Source organism: Dreissena polymorpha, chromosome 3 (genome assembly GCF_020536995.1).
Source record: "Dreissena polymorpha isolate Duluth1 chromosome 3, UMN_Dpol_1.0, whole genome shotgun sequence".
Taxonomy (NCBI): Eukaryota; Metazoa; Mollusca; class Bivalvia; order Myida; family Dreissenidae; genus Dreissena; species Dreissena polymorpha.
The window spans coordinates 59,875,769-59,893,699 of NC_068357.1; the positions used below are offsets into that span (position 1 = coordinate 59,875,769).

General features: G+C 39.7%; 1 protein-coding gene across 11 annotated transcripts in view; it reads left to right on the forward strand.

Moving 5' to 3' along the window:
• The window catches only part of LOC127874357 (solute carrier family 12 member 6-like), a 177,653-nt gene that overhangs the window by 139,186 nt on the left and 20,536 nt on the right, over positions 1–17,931 (forward strand). For all 11 annotated transcript variants that reach the window (XM_052418619.1, XM_052418620.1, XM_052418618.1 and 8 more), the window contains 8 exons: positions 3,250–3,348; positions 3,768–3,825; positions 6,943–7,061; positions 9,238–9,412; positions 10,708–10,806; positions 14,560–14,679; positions 14,835–14,939; positions 15,608–15,696. In XM_052418619.1, the coding sequence (XP_052274579.1) occupies positions 3,250–3,348; positions 3,768–3,825; positions 6,943–7,061; positions 9,238–9,412; positions 10,708–10,806; positions 14,560–14,679; positions 14,835–14,939; positions 15,608–15,696 (864 nt within the window). The remainder of the gene's footprint in view (positions 1–3,249; positions 3,349–3,767; positions 3,826–6,942; positions 7,062–9,237; positions 9,413–10,707; positions 10,807–14,559; positions 14,680–14,834; positions 14,940–15,607; positions 15,697–17,931) is intronic.

Sequence of the window (17,931 nt, forward strand, 5' to 3'; positions counted from 1 at the left end):
GCCGGTTGGTTTAAAAACATGGCCGCCAGTGGCGGGGCATTTTTCCTTATATGGCTATATATAGTAAAACCTTGTTAACGCTCTAGAGGCCACATTTATTGTCCAATCTTGATGAAATATGGTCAGAAGATTTGTCTTAATGACATCTTGGATGAGTTAGAAAATAGTTACGTTTGCTTGAAAAACATGGCCGCCAAGGGGCGGGGCTATTTTCCTTAAATGGCTATAGTAAAACCTTGATAACACTCTAGAGGTCACATTTATTTTCCGATCTTCATAAAACTTGGTCAGAAGATTTGTCCCAATGATATCTTGGATGAGTTCAAAAATGGTTTTGGTTGCTTTAAAAACATGGCCACCAGGGGCGGGGCATTTTTCCTTATATGGCTATATATGGCTATAGAAAAACCTTGTTAACACTCTAGAGGCCACATTTATTGTCCAATCTTCATGAAATTCGGTCAGAAGATTGGTCTCAATGATATCTTGGATGAGTTAGAAAATAATTATGTTTGCTTGAAAAAAATGGCTTCCAAGGGGCGAGGCATTTTTCCTAATATGGCTATAGTAAAATCTTGTTAACACTCTATAGGCCACATTTACTTCCGATCTTCATGAAACTTGGTCAGAAAATTCATCCTGATAATATCTTGGACGAGTTCAAAAATGATGCCGGTTGGTTGAAAAACATGGCTGCCAGGGGGCGGGGCATTTTTCCTTAAATGGCTATAGTAAAACCTTGTTAACACTCTAGAGGCCACATTTATTTTCCGATCTTCGTGAAACTTGGTCAGAAGATTTGTCCCAATAATATCTTTTTATCTCAGGTGAGCGACTTTGGGCCTTTCAGGCCCTCTTGTTTCTTGTAAGTGTGTAATTATCTGGTAAAATTTCCCTTAAAAAGCCAACTCTGCATGGCTATATCTCAAGATATCAACATGAAACTTCATGGGTGTATATATATGAATGAGGAGATTCTTTAAGTGCCATGCACATGAACCATAACCCAAAACTTTCTTAAATAAGAAATAAGCCCTTTGTTTTTGTGTATGATGTAACTTTTCAGGGCTATATCTCAGATATCATGCAAGACTTCAGTATGAAACTTCATGGGTGTATTGATGTCAATAAGGAGAAGTGGCGTGCACAAGAACTATAACCCTAGATTTTCTTAAATAAGAGTTATTGCTCTTTGTTGTTTTTGTATTTTGTAACTTTTCAGGGCTATATTTTCTATATTTTCATACGCTACAAGATTCCAATATGCAACTGCATTTGTGTATAGATATTAATGTGGAGAATTAAAAGGCATAAAAACAATAACCCTACACTTAAATATTTTTTTAGGATTATACAATATTCAAGGGATTTGCACCCATCAATAAACAAACTTTATTTGGCTGGGAATATCAATTAAACAATTTTGCTTGTTTTCTAAGAAATGCATTTAATTAAACAGAAAAGATTTTCTATTTGATAAACCATTTTCTTGGCTGCGAAAGACTTCCAAAAAAGAGAGGAAATGCGTGTTTTGAAAAATCCCACAGCAGAAAAACAGGGACATATGGGATATATTGCCAAAAAAAATGAAAAAAATGGGGGAATTTTTTGGAATGTTGTAAAACAATTTAAAAATAAGAAATTTAAACATAGAATTTAATGATAGATAATATAACAAAGAAATAAATATAAATTGGGTAAGGAAGATGTTGTTAAGAATGGTATAATGTGAATGAATGAACAATGTAGTATTTTTATGATCATATTGAACCATTTCACTTGTAACTGGTTAACCCTTTACCCTTTTATAAACGCACTTTGACACACTTTTAGTCCTTATCAAATGTATTTAAATTTAAAATTGTCATTACTAGAATCAAGTTTTAAAGCTTCATTTCCATCCTTAAGATACTGATGAGCAGCAAACAGCATAAAACCTGAACAGACTGCGAGTTACTTGCAGGCTGTTCTGGTTTATGCTAGTTGCAAAAGCCATTTTCACTTTAATTCTGAGTGGGAAAGGGTTAAGCTTAATCCACCTTTTAAAGAAATATCAGGGAATTTTCTTCAAAGTTCAATTGGCCACTATATGTTTTTTTTAGTGCAATGTATGGATTCATTGACATGCTCAATTTATCTGCTTATATCATGACTGTCCAAACTCACATGTGAGATTTGAGCTGTGCTCTGAGAAAACGGGATTAAATGCATCTGTTTTAGTTGACATGCTCAATTTATCTGCTTATATCATGACTGTCCAAACTCACATGTGAGATTTGAGCTGTGCTCTGTGAAAACGGGATTAAATGCATCTGTTTTAGTTGACATGCTCAATTCATCTGCTTATATCATGACTGTCCAAACTCACATGTGAGATTTGAGCTGTGCTCTGTGAAAACGGGATTAAATGCATCTGTTTTAGTTGACATACTCAATTTATCTGCTTATATCATGACTGTCCAAACTCACATGTGAGATTTGAGCTGTGATCTGAGAAAACGGGATTAAATGCATCTGTTTTAGTTGACATGCTCAATTTATCTGCTTATATCATGACTGTCCAAACTCACATGTGAGATTTGAGCTGTGCTCTGTGAAAACGGGATTAAATGCATCTGTTTTAGTGTCGTCCCAGATTAGCCTTATGGCATTTTTTGTTTGAAGGAATGGAAATCCACTCTAGGATTTCTTCCCTGATTAGCCTGTGCAGACTGCACATTACTGCACATTCACATGCATTAAGCCCTGTTTTTGCCTGTGCAGACTGCACATTACTGCACATTCACATGCATTAAGCCCTGTTTTTGCCTGTGCAGACTGCACATTACTGCACATTCACATGCATTAAGCCCTGTTTTTGCCTGTGCAGACTGCACATTACTGCACATTCACATGCATTAAGCCCTGTTTTTGCCTGTGCAGACTGCACATTACTGCACATTCACATGCATTAAGCCCTGTTTTTGCCTGTGCAGACTGCACATTACTGCACATTCACATGCATTAAGCCCTGTTTTTGCCTGTGCAAACTGCACATTACTGCACATTCACATGCATTAAGCCCTGTTTTTGCCTGTGCAGACTGCACATTACTGCACATTCACATGCATTAAGCCCTGTTTTTGCCTGTGCAGACTGCACATTACTGCACATTCACATGCATTAAGCCCTGTTTTTGTACAGAGTAGGGCTCATATCTTTCCTTGGTTGGAGGCGCACACTAATGTAACGTTCTCGTTGTACCGGCAGGTATAATGGCTGGCTCAAACCGATCTGGAGACCTTGAGGACGCTCAGCGCTCCATTCCCATAGGTACAATAAGTGCTGTCGTGACAACCAGTATAGTCTGTATCCTTGACAACCAGTTTAACATAGATAAACTCAGTGTTTAATTCGAGTTATACACACATTTTTCGGAAGGGGATAGTTGTAATGTTAAAAATTGTGAAAAAAGATTTTTCCAATCATTTTTGGAGTAAATGCTTTGATTATTTAAGAAGATAATTATTGTAGTCTCTAAAACATGGATTTATGAAGAAACTATATTTTAGTTGATTGTGACAAATTTGTTGTTGAAATAAAAAATTCTTTGTTAGAAGTATGAGCTTAAGATTGGTGCATAACTGTTAACCTTGCTTATTTGAGTCCATGATGCAACATTTATTGGAAAACTGGAGCTTAATATTGTAAAAGGAGTAAAGCATTTCTTTAAATTCTTCTACAAACTGTATGCATGTAGGACTTATAGGCCTTAACAATATCACCAGATATGAGTTGTGCGCTTTTTTTGGCTGGAACTGTCGAAGGTGATCTACTGCGTGACAAGTAGGTGACTGTTCATTTCATATGCGCGCTGTTGTAGAATAGAGCCTTGTTATAGGAAAACTGGGGTTCTTATGTGTTTTAAGTGTTGTCCCAGATTTTTCCTGTGCGGACCCAGATTTTTCCTGTGCGGTCTCAGATCTTTCCTCTGCGGACCCAGATTTTCCCTGTGTGGTCCCAGATTTTCCCGGTGCGGTCCCAGATTTTCCCTGTGCAGACCCAGATTTTCCCTGTGCGGTCCCAGATCTTTCCTGTGCGGACCCAGATTTTCCCTGTGCGGTCCCAGATTTTCCCTGTACGGTCCCATATTTTCCCTGTGCAGTCCCAGATTTTTCCTGTGCCGTCCCAGATTTTCCCTGTGCGGTCCCAGATCTTTCCTGTGTGGACCCAGATTTTCCCTGTGCAGTCCCAGATTTTTCCTGTGCGGTCCCAGATCTTTCCTGTGTGAACCCAGATTTTCCCTGTGCGGTCCCAGATCTTTCCTGTGCGTACCTAGATTTTCCCTGTGCGGTCCCAGATCTTTCCTGTGCGGACTACACATGGAAGAATCACGGACAAAACCTTCCGCTTTTTATGTCCCCCACTATAGTAGTGGGGGACATATTGTTTTTGCCCTGTCTGTTGGTTGGTTGGTTGGTCTGTCTGTCTGTCTGTCTGTCTGTTTGCGCCAACTTTAACATTTGCAATAACTTTTGCAATATTGAAGATAGCAACTTGATATTTGGCATGCATATGTATCTCATGGAGCTGCACATTTTGAGTGGTGAAAGCTCAAGGTCAAGGTCATCCTTCATGGTCAAAGGTCAAATATATGGGTCAAAATCGCTAATTTAATGTACACTTTTGCAGTATTTCAATATTCAAGATAGCAACTTGATATTTGGCATGCATGTGAATCTCATGGAGCTGCACATTTTGAGTGGTGAAAGGTCAAGGTCAAGGTCATTCTTCAAGGTCAGAGGTCAAATATATGTGGCCAAAATCGCTCATTTTATGAGTTCTTTTGCAATATTGAAGATAGCAACTTGATACATGTATTTGGCATGCATGTGTATCTAATGGAGCTGCACATTTTGAGTGGTGAAAGGTCAAAGTCAATGTCATTCTTCAAGGTCAGAGGTCAAATATATGTGGCCCAAATCGCTTATTTTATGAATACTTTTGCAATATTGAAGATAGCAACTTGATATTTGGCATGCATGTGTATCTCATGGAGCTGCACATTTTGAGTGGTGAAAGGTCAAGGTCATCCTTCAAGGTCAAATATATGGGTCAAAATTGCTCATGTAATGTCACTTCTGCAATATTGAAGCTAGCAATTTTATATTTGAAATGCATGTGTATCTCATGGAGCTGCACATTTTGAGTGGTGAAGGGTCAAGGTCAAGGTCATCCTACAAGGTCAAACGTCATATAGGGGGACATTGTGTTTCACAAACGCATCTTGTTTAGTATTTTTTTATTAAACAGAGTTTCTTGTAAACAAAACTCCAGTCTAGACAGTCAATGTAGTCCCTGATTAGCATGTGTTTACTGCACAGGCAGATCTGTTACGACACTTTAGACACATGCATCAAGACCAGTTTTCAGAGAACCCATTTATGGCTAGTGGACTCTCCCATCCTTCTAAATTGGATCAATTTATTACCAAAATTAGGGATGTCTAGTATATTTATTTCTATATTTAGAATTTTTCTTTCAGAAATTCCTTTAAGCAAACAGCGCAGACCCAGATGAGACGCCGCATCATGCGACGTCTCATCTGGGTCTAGGCTGTTTGCCAAGGTCTTTGTTCTAGACGCTAGGCATAAATGGGTTAATCTAAGGTCAAACTGTTGAAATGGAGTCTGCCTTGGGACGTGGTCATAGTGAGTTCAGTCCCTTTGCAGTCAGGGGTTTAACAGTCTGTTTCCTTAGACACGGTGTACGGGTTCTTTTCTGGCAACAAACTGGAAAGTGTTTCAACAAGGATATTGCTTTTGGATTCAAATGATAAAAAATTAATTGGTTTAACATAAAAAGATTTCAAGGTCTTTTGAAGATCTCAATAAAATATTCTAGAAGAATTCTATTACTTAGAGAAGTTAAAATGTTGTGCCCATGTTTTATTTATGCCCCCCTTCGAAGAAGAGGGGTGTATTGTTTTGCTGTATGTCGGTCTGTCAGTAGACCAGTTTGTTTCCGATCAATAACTTGTGAACGGATTTACCAATTGGCTTGATAGTTCCTGTGTGCATTGGCCTTTGCCAGTAGATGACACTAGGGGTCACTAGGTCAAAGGTCAGAGTCACTGTCACACTAAGAGTGAAAATTGTTTCGGATCAAAAACTTTGGAATGGAGGTTCTGATTGGCTTGATACTTCCCATGTGCATTAATTTTGCATTTAATAACTTGTGAACTGATTTACTGATTGGCTTGATTGTTCCCATATGCATTGGCCTTTGCCAGTAGATGACCCCTATTGAAATTGATGTCACTATGTAAAATGTTAAGGTCACTGTCACACTAAGTGTGAAATCTTTTCTGATCAATAACTCGTCAACTGATTCAAAGATCGGCGTGATACTTCCAATGTGACTTGGCCTTGGACAGTAGATGACCCCTACTGCAATTGCTGTTACTAGGTGAAATGTCAAGGTCACTGTTACAATAAGTGTGAAAATCGTTTCCCATCAATAACTTGTCAAGGAATTGACCAATTGGCTTGATACTTCACATTGGCCTTGAACAGTAGATGATTCCTATTGAAATTGGCCCTGGGGGGGGGGGGGGGGGAATATGTCTCCGACCACAGAGCTCTTGTTAGTATATGATTTCTGTTATATACAATCTTATTTGTTAATATAAATGAATATGAGCAGCGCTCTGATAAAGCAAGGCTGGATGCATGTGCCTAAAGTGTAGACACTTTCCTCTCCTTTGGTATTTTTTTAACAAAAAAAACAGTCAAGTCAGAAAGTATTGCCCCGTATTAGTCTGTGGGAACTGTACAGACTAATCTGGGACATAGCTTTAGGCACATGCATTAAGCTGGTTATGCCAGAGTGAGGTATATTTTAATGAACGTTATCAGACTGTCCTGTTATGATGACCAATATTCTTACACACTCTGTTCACAGGCTAGGGGTGAGTATTGAAGGAGGTCTAGTGGTGGCCTTCCTTGCTTGGCCCACTCGCTGGGTCATCCTCATTGGTTCCTTCCTGTCTACAATCGGAGCTGGACTACAGTCACTCACAGGTAAAGCTTGAATGTGAACATTCAATTACCCTATACCACTCAGATACCCACTTTGAGGCATGTGTAGTCCCTTAGAAAATCACATGTGCTATCATTTTGTCTACTCTTCTACAGGTGCTATCATTTTGTCTACTCCTCTACAGGTGCTATCATTTTGTCTACTCCTCTACAAGTGCTATCATTTTGTCTACTCCTCTACAGGTGCTATCATTTTGTCTACTCCTCTACAGGTGCTATCATTTTGTCTACTCCTCTACAGGTGCTATCATTTTGTATACTACAGGTGCTATCATTTTGTCTACTCCTCTACAAGAGCTATCATTCTGTCTACACCTACAGGTGCTATCATATTGTCTAATCCTCTACAGGTGCTTTCATTTTGTCTACTCCTCTACAAGTGCTATCATTTTGTCCACTCATCTACAAGTGCTATCATTTTGTCTACTCCTCTATAGGTGCTATCATTTTGTCTACTCCTCTACAGGTGCTATCATTTTGTATACTACAGGTGCTATCATTTTGTCTACTCCTCTACAAGAGCTATCATTCTGTCTACACCTACAGGTGCTATCATTTGTCTACTCCTCTACAGGTGCTATCATTTTGTCTTCTCCTCTACAGGTGCTATCATTTTGTCTACTCCTCTACAGGTAGCCAATCATATTGTCTAATCCTCTACAGGTGCTTTCATTTTGTCTACTCCTCTACAAGTGCTATCATTTTGTCTACTCATCTACAAGTGCTATCATTTTGTCTACTCCTCTATAGGTGCTATCATTTTGTCTACTCCTCTACAGGTGCTATCATTTTGTCTACTCCTCTACAAGTGCTATCATTTTGTCTACTCATCTACAAGTGCTATCATTTTGTCTACTCCTCTACAGGTGCTATCATTTTGTCTACTATTCTAGAAGTGCTATCATTTTGTCTACTCCTCTACAGGTGCTATCATATTGTCTACTCCTATACAGGTAGCTATCATATTGTCTACTCCTCTACAAGAGCTATCATTTTGTCTACTATTACAGGTGCTATCATTTTGTCTAATCCTCTACAGGTGCTATCATTTTGTCTACTCCTCTACAGTTGCTATCATTTTGTCTACTCCTCTATATGTGCTATCATTTTGTCTACTCCTCTATAGGTGCTATCATTTTGGCTACTCCTCTACAGGTGCTATCATTTTGTCTACTCCTACAGGTGCTATCATTTTGTCTACTCCTCTACAAGTGCTATCATTTTGTCTACGCCTCTACAGTTGCAATCATTTTGTCTACTCCTCTACAGGTGCAATCATTTTGTCTACTAATGTACAGATGCTTTCATTTTGTCTACTCCTCTACAGGTGCTATCATGTTGTCTACTCCTCTACAGGTGCTATCAGTTTGTCTACTCCTCTACAAGTGCTATCATTTTGTCTACTCCTCTACAGGTGCTATCATTTTGTCTACTCCTGTACAGGTGCAATCATTTTGTCTACTAATGTACAGGTGCTATCAATTTGTCTACTCCTCTACAGGTGCTATCATTTTGTCTACTCCTCTACAGGTGCAATCATTTTGTCTACGCCTCTACAGGTGCTATCATTTTGTCTACTAATGTACAGGTGCTATCATTTGTCTACTCCTCTACAGGTGCTATCATTTTGTATGCTCCTCTACATTTGCTATCATTTTGTCTTCTCTTCTACAGGTACTATCATTTTGTCTACTCCTCTACAAGTGCTATCATTTTGTCTACTCCTCTACAAGTGCTATCATTTTGTCTACTCCTGTACAGGTGCCCCCCGCCTCCTACAGGTGCAATCATTTTGTCTACGCCTCTACAGTTGCAATCATTTTGTCTACTCCTCTACAGGTGCTATCATTTTGTCTTCTCCTCTACAGGTGTTATCATTTTGTCTACGCCTCTACAGGTGCTTTCATTTTGTCTAATTCTCTACAGGTGCTTTCATTTTGTCTACTCCTCTACAAGTGCTATCATTTTGTCTACTCCTCTACAAGTGCTATCATTTTGTCTACTCCTCTATAGGTGCTATCATTTTGTCTACTCCTCTACAGGTGCTATCATTTTGTCTACTCCTCTACAAGTGCTATCATTTTGTCTACTCCTCTACAAGTGCTATCATTTTGTCTGCTCCTCTACAAGTGCTATCATTTTGTCTACTCTTCTACAGGTGCCCCCCGCCTCCTACAGGCCATTGCCATGGATGGCACGATACCCATCCTAAAGGTCTTCTCAGTGACCACGAAGCGTGGTGAACCCTTCCGCGCCCTGCTGCTCACACTCGCCATCAGTGAGATTGGTATCCTGGTGGCCAACCTTGACCTTGTAGCCCCTGTCATCACCATGTAAGCATTGTTCTGGGAAAACTAGGCTTAATACATCAAATAAAGACAAACCAATAAACTCATCAAATAAAAACACACCAACCAATAAACTATCCAAACAGACAGCAGCTCATTAATATTTGGGGGCCGGACACATGGTTCTTAAAACAACTGAGATTGTTCTGGAAAAACTGGTGCTCTTAAGTGTTGTCCCAGATTAGCAGTCCACACAGGATAGTCAAGGACGACACCTTCTGCCTAGACTTGATTATCATTAAGAAGAGACTTTTTGAACAAAGAATTTTTATTCAAGCAGAAAATGTCCTCTCTGTGCAGTCTGCACATGCTAATCTTGGACGACACTTTACGCACATGAATATAGCCTGTTTTTGGCAAAACGAGGCTTAATTGTGCGAAGAATGATGTACCCCGGCCCCCACACTTTGATGAGCTGCTGTTTGCTTTTTGGTTGGGCAGTTAATTAATTGATTGGTGTGTCTTTATTTCATGTCTGGGCCATAAGGTGGGACAATTAGGAAATAAATTGGCAATGTCATGACCATGTCCGCTTCTGGAAAGAGAATCGTTTGAGAGAAATAATTAAATGAGCCGTGCTCTGTGAAAAGGGGGTTTAATGCATATGTGTAAAGAGTCATCCCAGATCAGCCTGTGCAGGCTAATCAGGGACGACATGTTCCGCCTATACTGGCTTTTTGCTAAGAAGAGACTTTCTTTGAAAAGAAAATATTATAAAAGTGTTAAGTGTCGTCCCTGATCATCTTGTGCGGACTGCACAGACTAATCTGGGACAACACTTAACGCTTATGCCTTAAACCCACTTTTCACAGAGCAGGACCCAAATATTTTGCTAACTGCTTGTTTAATATTTCTCCTCCTTTCAGCTGATTTCCTTTCTTTCAATGAGAGATAAGTGAAAAAAAGTAACATTTTGCACCTATTTTGATGGGTATTTGTTAGAGGAAACCTATTAGGGGATATGATTTGTTTTTTTCGTAACTTGGTGTGTTTCCAAAATCACACCTATGACAAGTAACTTTTCTTTTTCAAAATTATCTATTGAAGCTTCTGAAATGTCTTGCCTGAAAATATTCGAAAGACAAAAACTAATAGCATCAAAAACACAGTGCCATCATTTGGGTCTGGAAGAAGGTTCATCTGTGGAATAGATACATTTGAAACATCAATTTATCGTTTGACCTACTGATTACAATGATAGTTGTTATATTTAAGGTAAATAATAAAAAATGCCTTTCCATTGATGTATTTGTTATGAATTTTTATTCTTTGTTCTCCAGGTTTTTCTTGATGTGTTACGGCTTTGTGAACATGGCGTGTGCCCTGCAGACCCTGGTGAGAACCCCTAGCTGGAGGCCACGCTTTCGCTTCTACCACTGGTAGGCTTGGCAGTAAAATATGCAATCTTATACAATTCTTATTGCATGTGCCTAAAGTGTCCTCCCAGATAAGCGTGTGTAGTCCACACAGGCAAATCTGGGAGGACACTTTCCGCCTAGACTGGATTTTCTTTTAGCTTATAAGAGACTTCCTTTCAACGAACAATTCCATAAAAGCAGTGTTGTTCCTGATTTGCCTGTAGGGACTGCCCATAAAAGCAGTGTTGTTCCTGATTTGCCTGTAGGGACTGCCCATAAAAGCAGTGTTGTTCCTGATTTGCCTGTAGGGACTGCCCATAAAAGCAGTGTTGTTCCTGATTTGCCTGTAGGGACTGCACATAAAATCAGTGTTGTTCCTGATTTGCCTGTAGGGACTGCACATAAAAGCAGTGTTGTTCCTGATTTGCCTGTAGGGACTGCCCATAAAAGCAGTGTTGTTCCTGATTTGCCTGTAGAGACTGCACATAAAAGCAGTGTTGTTCCTGATTTGCCTGTAGGGACTGCACATAAAAGCAGTGTTGTTCCTGATTTGCCTGTAGGGACTGCACATAAAAGCAGTGTTGTTCCTGATTTGCCTGTAGGGACTGCACATAAAAGCAGTGTTGTTCCTGATTTGCCTGTAGGGACTGCCCATAAAAGCAGTGTTGTTCCTGATTTGCCTGTAGGGACTGCCCATAAAAGCAGTGTTGTTCCTGATTTGCCTGTAGGGACTGCCCATAAAAGCAGTGTTGTTCCTGATTTGCCTGTAGGGACTGCACATAAAAGCAGTGTTGTTCCTGATTTGCCTGTAGGGACTGCCCATAAAAGCAGTGTTGTTCCTGATTTGCCTGTAGGGACTGCCCATAAAAGCAGTGTTGTTCCTGATTTGCCTGTAGGGACTGCCCATAAAAGCAGTGTTGTTCCTGATTTGCCTGTAGGGACTGCACATAAAAGCAGTGTTGTTCCTGATTTGCCTGTAGGGACTGCACATAAAATCAGTGTTGTTCCTGATTTGCCTGTAGGGACTGCCCATAAAAGCAGTGTTGTTCCTGATTTGCCTGTAGGGACTGCACATAAAAGCAGTGTTGTTCCTGATTTGCCTGTAGGGACTGCCCATAAAAGCAGTGTTGTTCCTGATTTGCCTGTAGGGACTGCCCATAAAAGCAGTGTTGTTCCTGATTTGCCTGTAGGGACTGCACATAAAAGCAGTGTTGTTCCTGATTTGCCTGTAGGGACTGCACATAAAAGCAGTGTTGTTCCTGATTTGCCTGTAGGGACTGCACATAAAATCAGTGTTGTTCCTGATTTGCCTGTAGGGACTGCACATAAAAGCAGTGTTGTTCCTGATTTGCCTGTAGGGACTGCACATAAAAGCAGTGTTGTTCTTGATTTGCCTGTAGGGACTGCACATAAAAGCAGTGTTGTTCCTGATTTGCCTGTAGGGACTGCACATAAAATCAGTGTTGTTCCTGATTTGCCTGTAGGGACTGCACATAAAAGCAGTGTTGTTCCTGATTTGCCTGTAGGGACTGCACATAAAAGCAGTGTTGTTCCTGATTTGCCTGTAGGGACTGCACATAAAAGCAGTGTTGTTCCTGATTTGCCTGTAGGGACTGCACATAAAATCAGTGTTGTTCCTGATTTGCCTGTAGTGACTGCACATAAAAGCAGTGTTGTTCCTGATTTGCCTGTAGGGACTGCACATAAAAGCAGTGTTGTTCCTGATTTGCCTGTAGGGACTGCACATAAAAGCAGTGTTGTTCCTGATTTGCCTGTAGGGACTGCACATAAAAGCAGTGTTGTTCCTGATTTGCCTGTAGGGACTGCACATAAAAGCAGTGTTGTTCCTGATTTGCCTGTAGGGACTGCACATAAAATCAGTGTTGTTCCTGATTTGCCTGTAGGGACTGCACATAAAAGCAGTGTTGTTCCTGATTTGTCTGAAGGGACTGCACATAAAAGCAGTGTTGTTCCTGATTTGCCTGTAGGGACTGCACATAAAAGCAGTGTTGTTCCTGATTTGCCTGTAGGGACTGCACATAAAAGCAGTGTTGTTCCTGATTTGCCTGTAGGGACTGCACATAAAAGAGGTGTTGTTCCTGATTTGCCTGTAGGGACTGCACATAAAAGCAGTGTTGTTCCTGATTTGCCTGTAGGGACTGCACATAAAAGCAGTGTTGTTCCTGATTTGCCTGTAGGGACTGCACATAAAAGAGGTGTTGTTCCTGATTTGCCTGTAGGGACTGCACATAAAAGCAGTGTTGTTCCTGATTTGCCTGTAGGGACTGCACATAAAAGCAGTGTTGTTCCTGATTTGCCTGTAGGGACTGCACATAAAAGCAGTGTTGTTCCTGATTTGCCTGTAGGGACTGCACATAAAATCAGTGTTGTTCCTGATTTGCCTGTAGGGACTGCACATAAAAGCAGTGTTGTTCCAGATTTGCCTGTAGGGACTGCACATAAAAGCAGTGTTGTCCCTGATTTGCCTGTAGAGACTGCACATAAAAGCAGTGTTGTTCCTGATTTGCCTGTAGGGACTGCAAAGGTTTACCTGGGACTGCACTTTATTCACATGCATTAAACATCTTATTTTCAAAAGCATGGCTTAAATATAGTACGCAATCTTACAAAATTGCTAATAACCTGCGGGTGGTAGCACAGCCTTAAGATTAGCAAAAATAATCAGGTGACTTGATTTTTGCTTTTCCAGTCTTGCTTACTCAAAAAAGCTTGCGACTTGATCTTCGCTTTTCTGTGCTCGTGGGGCAAAATCATGGGCGTTAGAGCGAAATTATTGCTCTAGTGGCCCGTAGGGTAGTCCCTGTTTTGTCTTTAAAAAAAATGTAAATGCATGCATCTAAACACAACTGTCACTTGGACATATGGTTAACAAGATTAAAAAGAAAGCCCAGTTGCTCAAAACTTTAATGGCAAGTTAAGATAACCATCAAAGTTAAATAAAACTAATGAAAAAAATATCCACACATATGTTAGTTAATTGAGCATGCAATTTTTTTACAATTAACACATAAATAAAAGTCTTATAAAGTTACATAAATAACCAGATCCTACAATTTACTGCTTTAAGCTTAAATGGCAGTTAAAGATTTGAGTAACCAGATCCAGGTATTAGTGTCAATATTATCTGGATGCATGTCAGTGATTTTTTTGTCGGTGTGCAAATTTGTGGGTTAAAGTTACACTTGAATGGGAAGTCAGAAAATGTAATCTCATTGTCAAAAGACCAAGCGCATTCCCTTCAAAGGAATTGTTTAACTCTTTACCACTAAGATACGTATTTTCATGCATTTGTTGTCCCTTAGAAATTTTTAAATATAATTTAAGACCTTTCTTACTACATTCAAGTTTTAAAGGCTCCATTTACAACCCTTAGATACTGATGAGCAGCAAACAGCATAAAACCTGAACAGACTGTGAGTTGCTTGCAGGCTGTTCTGGTTTTATGCTGTTTGCACATAGCCATTTTCACTTTGCATTTGAGTGGGAATGGTTAAACTGTATTGTATAAAAACTTGTTTAACCCTTTGCATGCTGGAAAATTTTTCATCTGCTAAAATGTCTTCTGCTGAATTTCTAAAATTAGCATTTTGTTCGATTTTGTTTCAAAGAATACTATCAGAATAGCAAACAGTTTGGATCCTGATGAGACGACACATTCTGTGGCGTCTCATCTGGATCCAAACTGTTTGCACAGGCCTTCAAATTTCGGTTCCAGCACTGAAAGAGTTAAATGATACCATGCATCTCTTGCAGGACCTTGTCTCTCATTGGCATGGCCCTTTGTGTCTGCCTGATGTTCATATCCAGCTGGTACTACGCCCTAGTGGCCATAGCCCTGGCTGTCTGCATATACAAGTACATTGAATATAAAGGGTAGGTTATATTTATATGTTAGTGTCATAAAAAACACTAAATAGCTGGATATTGCAGGATTTTTCATATCCTCTTCAGGCATGTTTTTCATATACTGTTTCATTGCATGTTTTTTGTACCTTATTCCAGGCCATGTTTTTCGTATCCTATTCCAGGGCCGAGAAGGAGTGGGGTGACGGTATCCGGGGTCTGGCCATGTCTGCCGCCCGCTACTCCCTGCTGAGGGTACAACAGGGGCCACCCCACACCAAGAACTGGAGGTGAGTACTCCCAATTGTGGAGATGGGACTCAAACTACTGGTTGATCAGAGTGTGCCAGGAAACATTTTCAATTGAGTCTTTCTAGGAGGAAAATGGGACTAAATGCATGTGCGTAAAGTGTTGTCCTCGATTAGCCTTTGCAGTCAGCATAGGCTTATCAGGGATGCCACATTCAGCTTTCATGGATTTGCTTTCAAAAGAAAGTCTCTTCTAAACGAAAATCCTGTCCTTGCGGAAAGTGTCGTCCCTGATAAGCCTGTGTGGACTGCACAGACAAATATGGGACAAAACTTTACGCACATGCATTAAGCCCCGATTTGAAGAGCAAGACTCATTCATTTTTCGACTTTTTATCACCGCCATAGGCGGAGGGATATTGTTTTGGCGTTGGAAACATAGTTTAAGACGTTTATTGTAAACAATAATACATCTTTATAAATTTACGAGGGTAAAGACCATTTAATACATATTTTCCTTGCCTATTCTTCATGCAGTTCTTGTTATTATTTTAGTTGTCAGCTATTACACTGTATAGTAGGGATAACAATGATCAGTCAATTAAGTAGAAATGTTTTTATAGATAATTCATTTGGAAAAAAACATGGGTATGTATTTTGTTTGATAATTCTAGGTTTGACTTAAAAAAAGTTGCATGTTCAATCTGCAGGCCCCAGTTGCTAGTCTTATTCAAACTGGATGAGAATCTACAGCCAAAGTACCCGAAAATGGTGGAGTTTGCAACACAACTTAAGGCTGGTATGTGTCAAGGACTTTCACAGGCCTTTATTTTGTAAAATATAGAGAATCTAAATTACTTTTGTGTTTCTTGAAAAACCAAAATTTTCTTCATTGTTTTCTGCTCACTATTTGTTCAAGTTTGTCTCATCTGTATTTAATATAAGAAAACAAGTTTGATATGTTTATATATGCTTGAATACTGTTTTTAACATAACAAAAGTTTAAAGCATAAAATAAGAAAATAAAACATGCTTGTCCTTTGTGTGATAACATATCTGTAACCCAGCCAGAAAAAATCCCCGACCACCATGGGGATCGAACCCGGGACCTCCCAGTTCCAAATCAGGCAGACCCTCTACCTCGTCGCTATGAAAGCTAGCTCATATACATTGTAGCATGGCAGTATAAGTTCTCCTTCTACCAAACCCTGCTACATATCTATAATCTCTAGAAAGGGAGAGAATTTGCATGTTTCAATTTGTTCAAACCATCACAAACATATCAGATGTATAAGTTGCAGTTCTGATGGATTATATGAGTCGCGTTCTGAGCAGACTGGGCATAATGCATGTGCGTAAAGTGTCATCCCAGATTAGCCTGTGCAGTCCGCACAGGCTAATCAGGGACGACATTTTCCGCCTTAAATGAATTTTTGTGTAGAAGAGACTTCCTTTTAACGAAAAATACCATCAAAGCAAAAAGTGTTGTCCCTGATTAGCCTGTGCGGACTGCACAGGCTAATCTGGGACAACACTTTACGCACATGCATTATGCCCAGTTTTCTCAGAACGCGACTCATATGCACATCAGATCTCCACAACACAACAGCTGCAAATCCCATCTCATCTGTTGGTTCAAACCTTTTATTTACCGCTGTACATCATAAACATGTTTCAGTTTCATTCTGAAACTGATTATTACTGCTGATATGATGTGTGATTTTCAAAAATAATAATTGGTCAGCTTGGTTTGTACCCACAGATAGTGGGCCTTTTAAGAATTGAGCTAATCGGAATGTAATAAATGTGGGTAAAGTGTCGTCCCAAATTAGCCTGTTCAGTCTACGTAGGCTTAACAGGGAGAGCACTTTCTGCTTTTATTGTTTTTTTTATGCTCCCGGATCGAAAGATCAGGGGTTTATTGTGTTTGGCCTGTCTGTCTGTCATTCATTCATTCATTGTATGTGTGTGTCCCGAAATTTTAACCTTCGTTAAAGTTTGATAACTTTTGCATTATTGAAGATAGCAACTTCTTATTTGGCATGCATGTGTATCTCACGGAGCTGCACATCTTGAGTGGTAAAAAGTCAAGGTCAAGGTCATCTTACAAGGTCAAAGATCAAATATCATTGTTTTTTCGTTCCTAAAACTTTAACCTTCGTTAAAGTTTGGTCATAACTTTTTTAATATTGAAGATAGCAACTTGATATTTGGCATACACATGCATCTCATGAAGCTGCACATTTTGAGTGGTGAAAGGTCAAGGTCATCCTTCACGGTCAAAGGTCAAATTTATGGCGTCAAAGCGGCGCAATAGGGGGCATTGTGTTTCTGACAAACACATCTCTTGTTTCATCTCAAGGTTATCTCTTCTTTGCAAAAAACCAGTTTTGAGCGGAAAGTGTTTTCACTGATAAGTTTGTGCAGACTGCAAATGCTAATCAGGGACGACACTTACTGCACATGCATTAAGCCCCGTATTACCATAATGCGACTCATATAGCTTGAATTATACACTTGGATTGTTTCTTTATATTTGCATTCGGTTTTGTTGGTGCACAATTTGCACGAGTTGAGTGAGGTCATACAGTATACTTAATTTGGGGAGCGTCAATTAATTGAAATCAGATCTTTTACAGAAAATTTTGTATTCAGCGTAACGGTATATTGAAATATTTATGCATACTTATGCATACAGGTCGGTCATTGCCAGGTCAATATTTTGGGAGCTGTGCATATATAAATACATGTAAATGAATATAAAATACATATATGAGTTGCGTTCTGAGAAAACTGGGCATAATGCATGTGCGTAAAGTGTCTACTCAGATTAGCCTGTGCAGTCCACACAGGTTAATCAGGGACGACACTTTCCTCTTAAACTAGATTGTTGGTAAAAAGGAACTTCCTTTAAACGAAATGACGTAAAGTACCATTTAAGAGGAAAGTGTCGTCCCTGATTAGCCTGTGCAGTCCGCACAGGTTAATCAGGGACGACACTTTCCTCTTAAACTAGATTGTCGGTAAAAAGGAA